At 38.2% G+C, this 18,323-nt stretch overlaps 1 protein-coding gene across 14 annotated transcripts in view; it reads left to right on the top strand.

Moving 5' to 3' along the window:
- The window catches only part of ELMO1 (engulfment and cell motility 1), a 321,603-nt gene that overhangs the window by 118,260 nt on the left and 185,020 nt on the right, over positions 1 to 18,323 (top strand). For all 14 annotated transcript variants that reach the window (XM_088166186.1, XM_088166250.1, XM_088166262.1 and 11 more), the window contains 3 exons: positions 538 to 588; positions 2,008 to 2,130; positions 3,920 to 4,051. In XM_088166186.1, the coding sequence (XP_088022312.1) occupies positions 538 to 588; positions 2,008 to 2,130; positions 3,920 to 4,051 (306 nt within the window). The remainder of the gene's footprint in view (positions 1 to 537; positions 589 to 2,007; positions 2,131 to 3,919; positions 4,052 to 18,323) is intronic.

Here is an 18,323-nt window from a genome sequence, read left to right as displayed (position 1 = left end):
GACCAATGTCAACATTGCTACTAAAATATGAGGGAGAATTATCATTTGTTTTAATAAAACAACACTGAGTTGTAGGCGGATTTACTGAATGAAAGTTAGAGCACTTGACTTTAAAACAGCTGAAATATTAATGTAAATAAAGCAGTTTTAAAGTCCTGTCTGGGTTCCAGTCCATGCTTCCTTCTGTTTCTTGTGGTGGAAGGTTGTGCTTGAACAAGTGGGTAATACTCTCTTGAACCCACAGAGGTCTCTTCTCAAGTCTTTCACCACAAATTTTGGATCACCAAAGCCCTCAGCTTGTGATGTACTTTTAACTATCTTGGTCTCTCTTCTCATAGTAGAGTATTCTGACTTTGTGATCCCCCAAATAACGCATACAGTCATAATGCTGATATGCTGCTTCCTTTCATTTATAAGTAACAATGCAGAAATAGAAGACCTTTTAAGTCAGTGTGGTTTTTTTCTAGCTATGATACTAAAATATCTGCTTCGGGCTATTTTTTTTTTTTAATTTTTTTTTTTTTTTAACTAAATCAGGAAATGGCAAACATTTTGGCACAAAAGCAGCTTCGTTCCATCATCTTAACTGTAAGTATATGGTTGCCAATTACTGTTGAGTAGAAGAAAGTAAAGGTGACTCCATTTTTGGTGTTCATAGGTCTTATCTTAATATATTTTACTTGCTCTTTTATTTTCATATGTTTTGAAGCCTTGTAATATAGAAGATAAGTTGAATGGTGGTTGAATGGGTTCAAAACTGCTTTTTAGAATGGTTATTTTCCCAGTCACAGAAATTGTAGTTTCTTCATGAAAATACAGTTTTAAATACTCGTGTGTTTTTTGGTTCTTTTGATTATTCTGTCTTGATTAACACAATTCATCATGACTTTTACACAAGAAGCGTGAGTTAAAGCTAAGGAAATCATTAAAGAATATAATATTGAAGACCTGCATCTGCGACCATGGAAAATCAGGGATTTTGCCTTTGACATTTGAGTAGATTACAGCTTCAGTGGAATGAGGGAAAATCTTTCTGTGTAGTGAGTTTAAAATAAACCAAACAACAAACAACCCCTTGCACTTTCTCATTTGCTATCATAATTTCACTGATGCATACAAAACCCCAGAATTTATTTAAGGAGGCATGTTTTTACACTGGTTGAGTTCACAAGAAGCTTAGAACAATCATCAGGACTATATTCTTAGGCCTTTATTGTCATAAAATGCTCCAGTGCCTTTTGGCAGACAGATTCATTTATTCTCAGGAACTGTACAATATTAGTTGATGTATCCATCTCCCACTTGACTCTTTCGTTATGTACTTTGCTGTGTTTAGAGGCCTGGGTCTGTTTCCCATATAAAACTACTTGGTGGTTTTGGCACACCAGGGATTTTTAAATTGTCCATCAGTTTAGTGTTTGCTTTCTGAATGGGATAATTCTGCACATATAGGGCATCATATACTAATATATTTCTAAGCAGTCTTTCTCATACAGATTGGAGTTTTCTAGTAGAGGCAGGACTGTGATATGATGCTGACTCTCTGTTGAGTCCTGTTAAATCACTGTATTTTCTGCTTGTGTTTGCAGCCTGAATACTTTTCTGTTCAGACAGCTACTCTCTTAAATATTTTCTTAATATAATCTCTTAGGAAAAAAAATAAAATAGAGAACTCTAAAGCTCTTGGGATGGAATTATTTTTTCTTTGAAGTGACATCTCAGCACTGTTTTCTTTTAATGCTTAGTATATACACAGACCCTATCTAGTGTAAAGTCATCTCTCCTTAAATTACATAATACAGTGTCTGAATCAGTAGTGCTAGTCCTAGTAGTTTGATTTTTGGGGGTGGGTTTGTGTATGGGGTTTTTCTGTTTAGGTTCTTTTTTTCATTTCTGGAGTATAGATACACAATTACATAGCAAGCACATACTTAGAAATGGAAGCACCTGACTGCACCCACTGTAATTTTCTGATTCACCAAAATCTCTCTCTCTCTTTCTTCGCAGCATGTTATCAGGGCACAGAGAGCCATCAATAATGAAATGGCACACCAGCTATATGTTCTGCAAGTACTTACCTTTAATCTTCTAGAAGACAGAATGATGACAAAAATGGATCCACAGGATCAGGTAAGCATCTGGCATGATCTGATCTTAGCAGGAAGACAGCAACTCCTCACTGATGTACCTAAAGCTCTTTATGGAGGAAAAAAACAATTGCTAGGAACATTTACGTAAGTCATTAGTTTTGTCTGTCTGTGAAGCTGGGTTATGTTTTTGGTTGTAAGAAGAGGCACTGGCTATTTCATTCCTTGTATAAAAGTTCAACAAAATGGCCAGACAATTCTCCTTAGCATTGTAGTTCCATGAACTGAATTTTCTGTCTTCCTGAGCAGCTGTCCAGCATTGGGTTCCTTTGTGCCCTTCTCAGAAGCACTAGAAACATATGGTCCTTCCAAAAAGTACTTCTGTAGACCTAAATTAAATGTTTGCATGAAAACTATCTGGCATGCTAGAGTTGAAGTTTAATTGTGTAACAATAAACCCTGGTTTTGTTACTGGAAACCTATGAAGTACTTTGTTTATTGCTCACTGTGTGTAGACATCGACTTTGATATTGTTCATTGTGCAAAAAGTGAGACTCTCCTAAGATATTCAAGAGATCTAAATGTAGGGTCGATGAGCCATTGGGATGATGAGTTTTGTTTCTTTAATTTTTGTGGCCTTCATTTAGGCCCTGTACAAGGAGGAACCTGTTTTCTTTTTTAAGCTGAAGTCATCTTAAGACTTCTTGATAATTTGAGGAAGAGATGGTGGGAGAGTGAGATAGTTGTAAACATAAGTAACATCATGCTGTAGGATTTTATGCTTCCTAAGTTTGAGATGGGAAAGTTTGACTCTTGAGAATGTACATGTAGTCAATTAGCGCACATCTCCATAGAGCGTGACTAACAGTGTTGTTAATATTGCTAGTAGAGTGGTTATCGCTGTCTTGAGACATTTCCAGGTGCAGTAATTACTCTCTTGCCTATTTCTGTGGTAGCAAAAATGGATAGTTACCAAAATGAATGCAGAGTGCTGAGTCATTTTGTGTTCATCAGCAAAGTGCTTAAGTACCAGCTTAATCAATGGCTTAATTTGAAATATGTGTGATCTCTTGGCTTCTGTGGTTAAAGCTGTGTAGTCAGAGGCCTTGCTAACCTGGGTCCCGCTTCCAGAAGTCAACACTTAAGCATCCGTGTATGAATCTCATAAATATGAGGACTTTTGAAAGTGGGAACACAAGGTCATTCTTGCTGACTGTTTCTCCAAGTATTAAGTAGGGAATTTAGACACAAAAAGCTTTGGACAGTTGCGGGAACAAAGGACTTCCGGACAGCAAATCAATATGATTATACAGAAGCCAATTTATTGTTTACTTTTAACCCTACTTATATATTCTAAAACTACTACGTGATCACACGTTTTTTGATTGGTGCCTCTATCTTGTCCATGTGCCCTGCATGAGCCTTGCAGGTAAGATGATTGGTTGCAGTCCAGGGCATCACCACCCACCTTTATCTTGGGTCTTCTAATCTTGGTATTCTGTTTTTCAGCTTCTTCTCTCCCAATTTAGCACAATTTATTTTTCACTAGCTTTGAAGAGTTCCAGAAAGTTTGACAGACTGCAGAAAAACACCTAAAAATGGCTCATCCAGTGCACCTGTTATAAACAATGGTCTAAAGTAATAAATGTAGAAAAACAGCTAAATATAGTTTGGCTAGTGCACTTGATACAGATTATGGCCTAGACTGTTCAGATACATTGCTACAGGCAGTGGGGAGGAATGCTGTGTTTTGAAACACCTTTTGTGCTATTGTTTAATTAAGTGAGAGATCGGTTATTTAAATCAATTTTTTTAACTTTGTTTTAACGTAGGCTCAGCGGGATATCATATTTGAACTCCGAAGAATTGCATTTGATGCCGAATCTGAACCCAACAACAGCAGTGGCAGTATGGAGAAACGGAAATCTATGTACACTCGAGACTATAAAAAACTCGGATTTATTGTGAGTGGGTTTTGTGATAGTACACTGAAAGTGGGTGCATGCATCCATTATAGTACATATTTTCATTAGTCTCTTCTCTTACTTGGTCTTCTGTCTATTTCCTAAAAGAGAATAACTTTTTTCCCCTTCCCCAAATCCTGCTAATTCCAAATGACAGCTTTAGCAGAAGCCAGGGTGCTGGAATGGATGCTATAAACTCTTTACAAGGGATAGGCAAGGAAGTAGAGGTAGCGGAGTAGCCCTGTTTGTAGGGATTGTTTTGACTGCCCAAAGCTTAGTAATGGTGACAATAGGATTGAGTGTTTATGAGTAAGGACCAGGAGAAAGATCAATGAGGCAGATTTCATGATCACCTGTTATAGGCCACCCAACCAGGATAAAGATGCAGGCAAAATATTCCACAAGCATCTGGGAGAAGTCTCAAGATCTCTAACTCTTGTTTTCACGGGGCACTTTGAACTTACCAGCTGTCAGCTGGAAATATGATACAGCAGAGAGGAAACATTCTAGGAGATTCCTGGAGTGTGTGGAGGATAATTGAGGCCAACTGTATGAGGTTAAGTAAGGCAAAGTGCTGGGTCCTGCTATCCCATGCAATGATCCATATCTGGGGAAGTGTGTCTGGAAAGCTGCTCAGAGGAAAAGAACCTGGGGGTGTTGGCTGAACGTGACCCAGCATGTGCCCAGATGGCCAAGAAGGCCAATGGCATCCTGGCCTGGATCAACAATAGTCTGGCCAGTAGGACCAGGCAGTGATTGTCCTCCTGTACTCGGCACTGATGAGGCCACACCTTGTGTATAGTGTTCAGTAAGAAAAGTATTGAGGTGCTGGAATTTGTCCAGAGAAGAGCAACAAAGCAGGTGAAGGGTCTAGAGCACAAGGCTGATGATGAGCAGCTGAGGTAGCTGGGGGTGTTTAGCCTGGAGAAAAGTAGGCTCAAGGGAGACCTCATTGCTCCCTACAGCTACCTAGAAGGAGTGTAATAGCCATGTGAGCATCAGTCTCCCCTCCCAGGTAACAAGTTACAGGACAAGATAGTTTTAGATTGTTTAGGATATTACATAAAATTTCTTCATGGAAAGGGTTGTCAAGCATTGGGGCAGGCTGCCCAAGGAAGTGGCTGAGTCATAGACCCTTGAGGTGTTCAAAAGATGTGTAGATGTGGCTCTTAGGGACATAGATTAGTAGTGAACATGGCACAGTTGGACTCAGTGATATTGGAGGTCTTTTCCAACTTAAACTATTCTATGATTCTGGCAGGAAGAAATAACTACCTGGAGTTTAAGCATGTAGTTTTGCATGACATGCCACCATTAGAATCTAAATTTTAGTGATATCTTCGATGAACAGGCATTGCCTAATGGATCTGGGACAGCCCTGTAAAGTCACTGTAGTTTGTTAGTAATATTATGGACTTATGAAATCCGAGGTATGACTCTATGGTATTCACTTATAGGGCCTTGTGTTTTGATTGCTTGGAGTCCTTCAATCTGTGAATAGGGGATGCAGAATCTCTTCTACCCTGACTTAATCAGATGAATTGGAGCTCTCGGCTTGCCTAAAACTCTCTTGGGGAGCAGAGCATGATCTGGCTAAACTGTTGCACACATTTATATTAACTAATAACATGTATTTTTTTCCCCCTTCGGAGCATGCATATGTACAGTGAATTAATATCTTGATTTATGGCTTACTCTATGTTAGTATGCAGTTTTCTTTCTCCTTAGGTAAAATGGTATGCTTCATATCTCCTGTGATTCATTTCTGTCCTTTTGGCCTAGCAAATACACACTCAATATTGTACAGTAGCCACAGTTACAGACAGAGAGGTTTTCAGCACTCTTGGTGCGAGCTGGAGCTTGCTGTGCAGTTTGAGTGCTCTGCCCAGCTCTCTGGCATAGGGCTCAATTCTCCCAAAACCACAAGGGATCTGGGTAGAGCCTTTCTGTGTTCTGATAGCTGTTTTCATTGCTGATGAACGAGTTAAAAATTACCACTGGATCAATGCTGTTGCATCTGTAACGAGTAATTAAGTAAATAGACGGGAAGGGAGGAACCTGGCATTTTGAGGTTGCAAGCGTGATAGCCAAACTAGTGCTTTGAAAGACCTTTTGAAGCTCAGTGTGAGGGTTTTTTTGTTTTGTTTATTTTTTTTTGTTTGTTTGTTTTGTTTGTTTTTTTTTGTTTTGTTTTGTTGTTGTTGTTGACTCATGCCTCAGGTTCATTACTCCCCTTTGAACTGTTCATTGGGAAGCCTACTGAAAACACTCTGGCAGTTGTCAAGGGTAACTGCAGCACTGTTTACTGTTTGATTATGATAGCCTTTCAAAAGGGGATGGGAAGCAACGTTTAGGAGGAAATAGAAACTGGGATTAAAGCAGTGGAGAAAATGTAGGAAAGCATAGTGGGAGATAAGAAGCAATATGGGAAAGTAAGCTGCAAAAGAAGCACCATAGTAAGAGCCCTAAGGGGAGGCAGGTTATTCTATTAGCAGTATGATGAGGCAAATTTCAACAGTGAACTGTGAGGATAGTTATTCTACTCTTGTACAGAAGCTTTACTTTGAGCTAAGATTCCAGGTGACACTGCAGGTACAATTTTTTTTAACTGCTGAAGAGGAGTATTACCTTCCCCACAGGGCTAGGAAAGGGAGTAGGACCTCTTGTGAAATCTGGCTGCTTATCCCCAGCCTCATACATGGGCAGTGTTCTGACTCCTGGCTGCCTTCACCCCATCTGCTTCTTTCAATAAAGTGTCTTCAGTGCTTTCATCAGCTGCAGGTAGAGGGTTACATTAGCAAACTGATCATGATCTGAACACTGTGAGCTTTGTCTCCCCTCTGTTTCAGCTGTGTGGCACAAGAAACCTGCCAAACAGGAGTCTGACTTCGAATGCTGTCTTCATTCTACTGGTGCTGATGATCAGGAAGCCAATTTATTGAGCTGATAAAATATTCATTTCAAGGGAGAGAGTAAAACCAATTTACTCTCTGGCTGTTAAGTTGTTCCTGGATTTGTTCTCTTTCTGTACAGGAAATGCAAGAATTCTGCTTATTTTTCTTAGCCACATCAAAAAGCCTTGCCCCACTACAAATGTAATGTCAAACAGAGACAAAGTCCAAACATAGTTTCAGAAGCTTACAATGTAATTTATAAAACTGAATAGTTAGAAACCTACATTCAGCTAAAGTAACCATAGGACCTCACCAGATGGTTGGAATGACCAAGTAAAGAGATTTTCAGGTGAGATAATTGTGAGATTTATTAAAATGCTGATGAATACAACAAAAATAACCCAATTAGGAGATCTGGGATGCACTCCACCCTATTGAATTATTTCTTACTTTCTGAGTAAATTGCAAATTAAATAGCCTGAATACTCTCCCTTGTATTTGAATAAGTTTAATTCCCATAATTGGGGTGGAAAATAATTACAAAAAATGCCTCATAATCCTGTATATTTTCATCATAATTGTTTAAACAGCACTATTGTCATTGAGAAGTTGTAGTGAATGTGTTTCTTTATATTCATCTCTGAACAAATGATAAGAAACTTAGCATATTGGGAAAAATAACTCCAATAATCTCATTGTAGAACAGTTTTTCTCAAGTTTTCAGTATGTAGAACTTCTAAAAATTTTTGTTTATTTGTTTGTTTGTTTTGATTTTCTTCAGTTAAATATAAATGGTTTGTGCAAAAAGCCAACATCAAACTGGCTGATTTCATAATTTTGCTGTGCTATACTGAAATTTGCTAGTGTAGCAAAATAAAATATGGGTTAATGAAGGAGATATGAAATCAGTAAGGATCTGATAGAAGGTGAGAATTTAAAGGGAAATTGAGAATGATGGGATGTTCTTTAAAAGGCAGGCATAGGCTTGACTTCAGGATGTTAGTGGTGGTGGCATAAGACAGTTAATATACGCTGAAGAAATCTTCTGATGAAAGGAATATGGGAAGCAGTGATGAAAGAAACACCATGTCATATTACATCACCTTTTGTAATTCAGAAACAGAAATAATGTCATTTTATGCAGTCATACAAAGAGCAATGGTGTTCATTTAGGACCCCTAGCAAGAATTTAATCTCCAGGAAAGTATCTTGTCTGTAGAAAAAGATAAGAGAGATTGTGTGATGAAGCCACAAATAAAGTTTGAATGTTAAGCTAGGATTTATCTGGAAAGATATTTTCAGAACATATGAGCTGCTGAGGCCATTTTTTTGCATTTCTTAGACATCATCTAGAACACTATATAATTTCAGCAAACTCTGCAGTGACTTGTGGACTGACTGAATGCAGGTTGTGTGCAGAGGGTGAAGCTCGTGCAGTAATGAGGGAAATGCCTTACAAGAGTTGACTTTAAAAGGTTGCCTTTTTAGCCAATCAGCCTGAACGCTGTGGAAATGTCAAGTGTGTGTGCCAGTGCTGAGAGGGAGAAAGCTATATGTATGGTAAAAGTCAGTGATGGCAATTCATTTATAGGAGAGATATTTAATTGGAATGATGGGGACAAAATTTGCCACAACGTTAAAGATGGAGGTAAATTAATTATGAAAATGTTTATATATTTCACAATGGTGAGTCCAGGAAACAAAGCACATGAGGACTCTGTGAAAGAAAAAACACCAACAACCAAGGTTGCTTAGAGGAGTCTGAAGAAGACATGAATAATTAGATGGACTATTTAAATAGTTGCAGAGTTGATTTTTTTAGACATTGCAAAAACTTTGTAATATGAGGAGAAGCAGCACCAGCACAGATAATTTGGAGGATTTATCCAAAAAGTTTTCAAAAGAAGCTTCAAAAACAGTTAGCTAAAAGCATGCCTTAGGCAAAATACAGACCTGAGGAGCTTCTGAGATTTCTTTCAGACTTGTATTTTTTTCTCTTCTTCATGTCCCAGATGAGCAGCTAATTTGTTTTATCTTAAACTACTTATCTTTAATCTACTGTATCTTAAGTCTTTTATCTTTATATTTTTCAAAAATCCCTTGTTTGTATCCAAGTAGCACTTTGAAGATACGAACTAACAGTCTTCTCATAGGTTCTTCTGTGGTGCTTCTCATTGTCTCTTGCAATACTTCATTAGCTGACTATCCACAGTAACCTCCTTGACATCATGATATATTCCCCAGATAGAGTCCCTTGACTGCTGAAAGGAGGTTATCAGGAAAATAATTTGCAATAATGTAATTAATACCTTGTAATCATTACCTGCAAAAGTGGAAACCTCAAATGATTCCAGCCTTTAATTGCTGTCCTCTTCAACCTACTTAGTAAAGCTCTGGTGTGCTCATTTGGGAGCTTCTTTTCCTCCTCCATCATTTTCATGATATACTCTTTCTCTGTCCCACCTCTGCCCTAGGATTTGAGAGTGAAGGATTAAGTTTAAGCTTTGGAAAAAACATGGGGGAAATGTATGGTTTTAGTGTTTGTTTCCACTTTTCAAATCTGTTTTAATTGTCAGCGAATTGAATTAACTTTACAGAAGTCAAGTCTGTTTTGCCCATGATGGAACAGTCTCCCTGTCCTTATCTTGGCCAGTGAGCTTTTCCATCCTTTTCCTGCCCTAGCTTTGTTGAAGAGGGGAGTAGATGAGCAGTTGGGTGGGTGCATGGCTGCTGGCCAAGGTTGACACACCACATCTCCTTTCTGTATTTTGCTAAATCTGTCTTTAGGCTATTTCTGGGTTTATTCACTGAGCCTTGGTAGTTTGGAGGTTCCCTTTGGTCTGCCTTGCTTTCCAACTTCTTAGCTTCTCTGCCCTTTCCCTCTCAATTCCTTTCCTTAGTCTTTGGTTTTGAATTCCCACTCCCCTTGGGCTCTTTGCTCCATTTTGATATCAAGTTGGATCTATCTCCTTCCAGCATATCTGATCACTCTTATTCATTCATTCATTCATTCATTCATTCATTCATTCATTCATTCATTCATTCATTCATTCATTCATTCTCCTTGAATTTCCACTTTTTTACATCCTCACTCCCTTCTTGTGAGGTGTTTCTCCTCTGGATTTTCAAGTCTCCCTCTCTCCATCTCTTCCTCTCACCCTGTTTATTCCTCCATCAGTGTGAAGCCTGCTCAGTCATTTCCACCTTTTGCACTGAAAGTTGTCAGGACTTTCTAAAGACAGATGCAAATTGTATTTTTCTGTGCTTTCTTTTCAGAAATGGATGGAGTAGGTTTAGTTTAGCCATGTGGACCAAATATTAATCTTTGCCTCAGTGTGGAAATTTCACTTGCCTAATAAGTGCTGTCCACGACATTAAAAACTGGGAACAGCATTTAGAAATAAAAAGTGTTGGCCACTGTAATAATTGTCAGCACAACAAGTCCCATCTCTTAACTGATCTATAGTGTCCTAGGGTGATGTTATGGTGTTTGTATCTCCAATCGTGTGTCCTGTTTATGTTTGGTATTATGTCCTGTGCTTCCAGGACTGACTCTGAGAGTGAAGCTTTGTTTTGTCTTGTTATCAGCCGGCTCACCTCCCCCATGGTCTATGTTTAGGAGAGGTTTTAGCTCGGTTTGCTTGCTTGCCTGCTTGCTTGCCTGCTTGCTTGCCTGCTTGCTCGCTTCTGCCTCTTTTTCTTTCCTTCGCTTTGCCCTTGCTTTTTCTTATTAGTTAGTTCAGCTAGGCAGTCCAACTTTTTTCCCTGGACTGTTTTCTCTTCCACCCCGTCCCCTCCCTCTCCTGGATACCATCTGAATGGACGGGGACCTGGGAAACCCCAAGAAACGCCGGGAGTCTACCCTTTGTCACCTGCAGCAGTCATCCCCAGCTCCAGAGACTGATGACTGAGCGACCACTCGCCAGAGAGACTGAACTTGTCATCCCTTCAGAACGGTGAAAGAGTTTTTTTGTCAGCTGGTGTTGTCTTTTTTTCCCTGTGCTGGGGAGTGTCTTGCTTGTTAAATAAACAGGTTTTTTCTCCCACTCTTCTCCGAGGAAATTCTTCCCGAACCCCCGGGGGGGGGGGGGGGGGGGGAGGAGTCGTGGGGTTTGCTGTCTGGGGGCTCCTCCTGGAGGTTTTCCCCCAAATTTGGCCAAAACCAGGACATATAGGCAAAACACATTTCTTTTCTTTTTGTTGCCATGAGATGTGGGGTTCTGTCTCAAATAGTTAAACCACAATTTAATTATTTTTTTCTAAAGATAGGGTGCTACATTTTGCTTGTTATTCTAGGCTGTGAAATAGTTGCAGCCTAGTTTTGAACAATTTAACCTCAACTATTGATATATTATAGCCTACTATTCACAATAAATTATTTGACTGAGGATTTGAGTCACAGGTTTACTGGTGGTGATGTGTGCATATTCAAAAAATGTTCAGATTTGCATTGATAGAAAGTCAGTAGATAAAGAATTAGGTTGTTGTATGATGATCATTCACCCTTTATTATTGACTGGCAGTAAGTAAAGAATCAAAACAAAGCCATGCAGTGAAAGGGCAGTGCACAATTCTAGGTAATTTGCATGGTGTGGATGAGTGGTAGTCAATTAAACAGTAGACTGAGTTGGGCTCTAAAAAGTTAACACAAAGCAAGACTGGGATGGAGTTGGGATGCCAAATCCTGCAGGAGTATGAATAGTCCTTAAATTCTGTGGAGTTGCTAATGTCAGCTGGATCTCTGAAGCCACTTTCCAGCTGGTCATCTGGATTAATGGTACCAGTTTGCCTGGCTAGGGAGGATAAAACTTTCCTAGGAGGGTGGGTGAGAGGGAGATGGACAGAAGCAAACACCATGTGATGCATTTATTTAGCTATTCTTGTTGAAGACCTGAGGATGGTCATTCTTTTTCTTCCTAATAAAGGAAGGCCTGAATATTTGAAGTCTCACAATGTTATGAGTTGTAGGACTGTGAAAGCCTTGAACAGGAAGCTGAAATTTTGTGATTTGAGACCGAAATCTGGAACTGGTCTAAAATGCTGAAAAACTCATCACAAAGATTGTGAGTGGTTGTCTGCAGCTATTTAGTTCTCATGTCCCTGTTACTTCCTGCAGTGATTGTAGGTTTTTATCCTTTGGGAAAACTTTTCAATTATAATAAAAGCAATGCATCCTTACATTTAAATTATCTTGTTGACTTTGGCAGTGGCAGAGAAACATTTTTAGAACAATGCTGCAAATGTGCCAAACTAGATCTGATCCTTTTAAAATTTTAGATTGAGAAGATTTAATCACTGACTTAATGGTAGAATAGCATAGATGACCATCCTCCTCCACTCTTTCTATTCCTAAAACCCTCTCTTTCTCTATCTACTATTTCAAAACTTGTGAAATCTCTTGTTGTTGTGGAAAAACGCAATTCTGAAAAGATTTTGTTTTGCTCAGCTATTCATATATGCCATACCAGACCTTCAGGTCAGTTGCCATATTTCTATATGTAAATATGGCTCATTTTAAAGTTAAACCCTTTGCCCTTTAGTACTGGCAGCTAACAATTAAGCACCTTTCAGCACAGCAAAATCGATGTTTTACAGCACTCCACTAGAAAGGAGATCCTTCTTCTTCTCTCCTTTCATTGTAATACATAGCTTTCATAAGATTTGAGTATCCTTTTATTCAGCAGAGGTAAATTTGCAGATGGTAAAAAAGAACACGTTCTGCCCTTTGCCACTAAGATTCCCCTAATGTTAGACCAGTGGAATAAGACAGGACTGTATATAGAACTGTACATATTTGTAAGTGTTTGAGACAAAACAGATCTTGAGGACCAGTTCTTTTATTTCTGTTTTCATAGAGTGTAAATCATCTCGCTGTGTACAGGAGTATCACAAGAACATGATCAAATCACTGGGAATTACAGTCCAGGACCTCAAGTAATATTGACCTTAAAACAATGAAAACATCTAAGCTGATGTGAACGCTTGAAATGCTTGTGAATTTTTTCAGTATTTTTTGCACCATCTTGCTTTCTGCCCTAGCACTCCTGCACTTTTTCAAAGCCTTCCCACTCCCAAATTCCTGACTTTGACACTCGCCTCTCACTGTTCTGTGTGCCCTTCTACTTACCTTCTCTTTCCACTCCACTGCTGGTTTGCTTTTTTCTCTAAGCCTGGAAGGTGGGACCAGGGAATGCTCAAGAGAGGCAACATCTTCAGAAAAAATGTGTTCCAAAGAGATTTGTAAAATTCAGTTAATCATAAACATTTATAATGCAGCCAAATGCAGCCCATGTTCAAAAGGAATTTCAAGACTCACACAAGAGTAAGTCTTAGAAGCTTTCCTTGCATAGAATGAGTGGGCTTGGATTTTGACAAACAATTATGTAAAAATTGATTTCGTTAGAGCAATGCATTGCTTAATAAAACATTCCTAAAAATCGCCAAGTAGTTGCTAAAACTTGCTAAGGCTTTTGCACAGAAAGAAAAGTCTAGGTATTCTGTTTTAACACTTGAAACAATTTTAAAGTATCTGAAATTAAAGTTTAAAAATGGAAAGTGACAGACAAGTTGAACTGCAGGTGGCACAACCAGATTTACCTGTAATTTAGATATTTTTCTCAAGTTTCCCCTTGCTTTTGATATCTTACTTCCCCAATGTTCCCTGATGAACACTGCTGCTTGATAGATCTCAGGCAGAGCAACCACAAGAAAGGCACTGAAATCTGTGTGAGAAAGGTGAACAAAATACATGAAGTACAAGAACAACAGAATGGAACAGTAATGATATATAAATTAATTGATGATGATACTAAAGATGTAACTAATGGTTTTATTAGTATATATATATAATATATATACTTTATTATATATTTATATAATATATATATTTTATTAGTATATACTGGCATTTAGAAGAGCTGCTATCTGCAAGCCAGTTGTAAATTTTACAGTTAATTTTTCTGAATCTCTATGGAGATGATTCAGTCTGAAAAGGGACTTTTTTAGTCTATTTCCTAAAAATAAACTAAAAGAGAAAACAAAAAAAACCCCCCACAAATGCTCAGTTTCACTTGTGAAGTCTTCACTTTGCTTGTTGAAAAACAAAGGAATATTTTAATTTATTAGATGAATCTTTTAGATTGTTTTACAGTATGAAAATCCATGCGGAAATCTCATAGAATATTTTCTAAGAGAGTACTTAGATCTTCTCTTTACAGTAATATCTTCTCTTTAAAGTAATACTGAATGTCTGTCAGGATTGTTTTTCTTTATAATTCACCTACAGACAGAAATACTTGCTTTCCTCACTGTATATGGCTTGATATTATTTGGGAGTACATTGGAATCTCATTTTAAAAGAAAGCTGGTAACCAAAGTGGAATATTTGACAGCAGAGGGCACCAGTATCACACCAGATGTCTATTGCTCACCAAAGTTTTTCAACAGCTTGCTTTCATGGACACAGAATCTTTTCAGCCTTAGAAATAGCAGAAATAACTGTTTTGGCTGTAAATTCTGATTTCTCAGTTGAATGCCAGCAGATGTTTGACATTTAGGCTAAATAATACCTCTGCGGGTTAACTTAACTTGTCTTGCATGTTACAGTTTGTCATATAGTGCACTGTAAATAATTTCCTTTCTGACACTTACTAGAGGATATTTTATCCTTCCCAAAATAATAGTTTGTTCCTATGTCTGAGTGTTTTTCAGCCTTGTGTAGATTCTGTGGCAGGGATGCTTTCTTGCAGTCTGGGACATTTTGTTTATTTTTTTGTTTGGGGGTTTTTAAATTTTTTTTTTACCTGCTAGGAGTTTCTACAAATCTGTAAAATACAGGATTTTGTAAATGTAGTTATAGATCTAATAAAAAAACCTTAGATTTGATGCCAACTCAGACTATGTTCTGCAAATGTGAGCATTAGCAGCAAAGCATCAATCTCTTTTCAAACCTGAGAGGCAGAAATCCAGAAATCCCTCAAGTTTACTCTTATGCTTGGTGCTGTTAGGAGCTTATCGGTGTGTGACCTGTTGTGATCTTTCCTGTAAGCAGAGTTTCATAGTTCAAAGTTACTGTTTGCCATAAACAAAGCATTCCATGGTTCCATGCCATGCCATATGTTTGGTGCTAGGCTGTGGAAAAGCAGGGCTGTGCTGAAAAGAGGATTCCTGCTGGAAGAAAACCCCATTGAGATTTGCAGCTCAGCAAAGTCCATGCTGAAACTCCACTCTTCACAGTGACACTTATATTTGCTGAGATGTTCAAGTCAATGTGTGTTGGTGGGAGATATCTCCTCTGTGTTAAGCCCCTGGACCGCTCTGAGCAGTGCAAGGATATGTGAGCAAATGCCTGCTAGGCACAAGCAGGAGAATGGCTTGGTTGCCCTACATGTGAGTGAGGTGCCCCACCCCCCCACTAAGAGCGAAGGGTGATCTCCTCTGACCAGGGGGGCAGATGCTGTCAGGGGACATCACATCTTCTCAGCCAAGTGTGATTGCAGTGTGAAATGAATACTCAAGAATGGCAAAAAATGAGATGGGTGGTGAAAACTGAGAATTGATCTGTAAATCCCAAAGACAGTGCAATTTTTCTTCATTGTCAGACTGTTCTCTTCAGATCTTGGGTGCTAACAGAAGAATGCAAGAGGATTACTGCTGTTTGGAGGCATGAGGTTTTAAAAGGCTTGAGAAAACTCGAGGAACATTTTTTTATTAAGGAAAATGGGTTATGTTGTAACCAGGAAAGCCAGACCTGATGATGTGCGATGGATGACATCTGTGCAGTAGAGAAGCTACTAATTTTGTATAAACTTGGTGCTGTTCATCTGAGCTCATATGCACAGGTTGAGGTCCCTGGGTCAGATGCATCTTTATAGTGACCAATAAGAGAGACCACAAAATCCATACGTTAAAGCTGATATTCTTGTTTACCGTGCAGCTGCATGTGATTTCCCAGTACTACTTGTCCAGACTATGGGCATCTAGCAGCTTGAACATTGGTAAGATTAATAAACCAGCCTTTTATCATATACAGCTGAATTCCTCTTAGCTTTAGTCCTTCCAGAGGAGAACAGATTTAAAAGAAAGAAAAAAAAAACAAAACAAAAACCCCACCAAAACAACAAAAACTTGATGGGCCACTGAGCTTCTTTGACCTTTTAGTATCATTTCAACAATGAAGTTAAAACCAACCAGAATGAAATACGTGTGAGTGTGTGGCTCTGTAAAATGTCATTCCTTTTGTGCTTTGATTTTTTAATTCTTTATTTCATGATTTTGTGCTTATTATAAATACTAGTTGAAGGAATGATCCTTTAAATCAGTTTCTTAATGAAGATAGTTGTTTTGAGAAGGGGGAATAAAAGGTTGGTATTTTAGTGTTTATACCTTTCCAGTATTTTCAATTGTGAACTTGTAAAATAAAAATATGAAATTAATTGTGATTGAAAAAGTATGCTTCTCTTGAAATCCACTAAAAATATAAATGTACTAATTTAAAGTTAGTCACAATGGAGCATTGCATTTCTTTTTGTTTTTTTTTCTTTTATATATAGACTATTTATGGTTTCACTGACTAGTTTTCTTTGCCGTGTGCATCCCAGTTGTGAACTCGTGGGGGCAGGCAAGTTCCACGGATTTAAATGTGGTTGGGCTGAATTGTTTGTTTCAAGTGTATCGTAACAGACCCCTTCACTGGGAGACGGATGGATCTTGGATGTCTTTCTCTGGATATTATGTGCCACACGTCTCAGAATTTGCACAGACAAGAAAAGAAAAGAGAAAAAAAAAAAAAAAGGAGAAGCATCCTCCACAAAACTGGTCAGACAAGATGACATCTCAATTCTTTTATTGTGTGAGTTTCACATGTTTCCCCAGACTTGGCTTGGATAGATGAAGATGATTCTAGATAAACCCTTTCTTGATATTAAATGATGGCAGTTTTGTGAAACTGTAAATTCAATTTAATGTTAATTACAACAAATATTTTATTGAAGTTTATGAAATTTTTTCAGTGTATGCATGCAAACAGACATGTCTCTCACTAACATGTGCATATTGCTTTTTCCTCCTGGTCCCATTCCTCATGTGGTTTTTTTGCCTCTTCTAATATTTAAAGGATGGTAAATAGCATAGCACACGAGATATTTAGATTTTCTTCAGTTACAAGGAGTTAAAAACATTCTTTTTGAATGTGAGATTTCATTTACTGAGGCCTGAGAGTAAATTCAAAGACAAGGGGAGAAAGGCACCTTATTTTTAAATAACCAATTTACTTTCCCAAATTAAAAAAAACCCTTCATATCTGACTTCATAATATTTTGGTAGTTAAATGTAGTCAACTTGTTACACAGCCCCTACATAAAATCATAGAATAGTAGAGATGTGTCTTCTTTTAAAATATCCTTATTTTTAAAAAAATTTCCCTACATTTTGGTGTAGCTCCATCCTCTTTTTGTCATTTGTCTGGAGAAGACTGAAGGCAGAGCAGAACAGTAGCCAGGCATGCAACACCAGCATTTTGCAGAGCCCAACTCTAATTAGAAGAGCTTCACATTCTTGTGGAGGGAGGCAAAGAAAATTGGAAGTCAAGAGAACTGAAATTCACTGGTGAATGGATCCAGTGGTTTTTTTTCATCTTTGTTGTTTGTTTCTTTTGGTTTTTTGGTTTTGTGGTTTTGGTGGTTTTTTTTGTGGTTTTTTGTGTTTGTTTTTTTTTGTTTTTTTTTTTTTTTTTTTTGTTTTGTTTTGGTGTTTTTTTTTTTGTTTGTTTGTTTGTTTGTTTTTTTTTTTTTTTTTTGGTTGGGTTTTTTATTTGTTAACTCACTATTGAGGACAGATGAGGGTATCCTATAGGATGGCATAGGTTATTGTTGGCTTAAGGCAGAATATGGACTCAAAGGTTTTAGGAGGGATTGGTCCTGCGTTCCAAACCTGTCCCTGACATCAGAGCCTGGCTGTTTGTACTCCAGCAGGGGAAAGATTTGCCTGTAGAGCTGGTAATTTTGTACTTGGGAATGTGCATCCAAAGGTAGCTAAAATATCACATATGTTGACAGCTCCTTTGCTATAGATTAGTTTTCATCCTCTGTGATTATTAGAAGCTTGACCTGGTCACAGATAATAAAAGAAGTGTCAATGGGTGAACCACAGAGCTCTTAAATGGTAGCTGGCTTTTTCACCAGTTCTGCAGGTCCATATGCCCAGCTGCAACTGCCATTCCAGTTCTGTTTTCCAGAGCTTTGGGACAGAATTTTCCATTTTAAATTTGGACAGCTGTTGTATCTGGCTGCCAGCAGCCAGTAGATTCACATGGGTAACTTATTTTTAACTGGGGTTTTCTCAGACACATGGCTGACTTCTCTCTACTGTATTTGAACTAA

Source organism: Sturnus vulgaris, chromosome 1, assembly GCF_052056855.1.
Source record: "Sturnus vulgaris isolate bStuVul1 chromosome 1, bStuVul1.hap1, whole genome shotgun sequence".
In the NCBI taxonomy this organism is placed as follows: Eukaryota; Metazoa; Chordata; class Aves; order Passeriformes; family Sturnidae; genus Sturnus; species Sturnus vulgaris.
The sequence above is the reverse complement of the archived record's forward strand: the minus strand, read 5'-3'. Positions and strand labels throughout refer to the sequence as shown.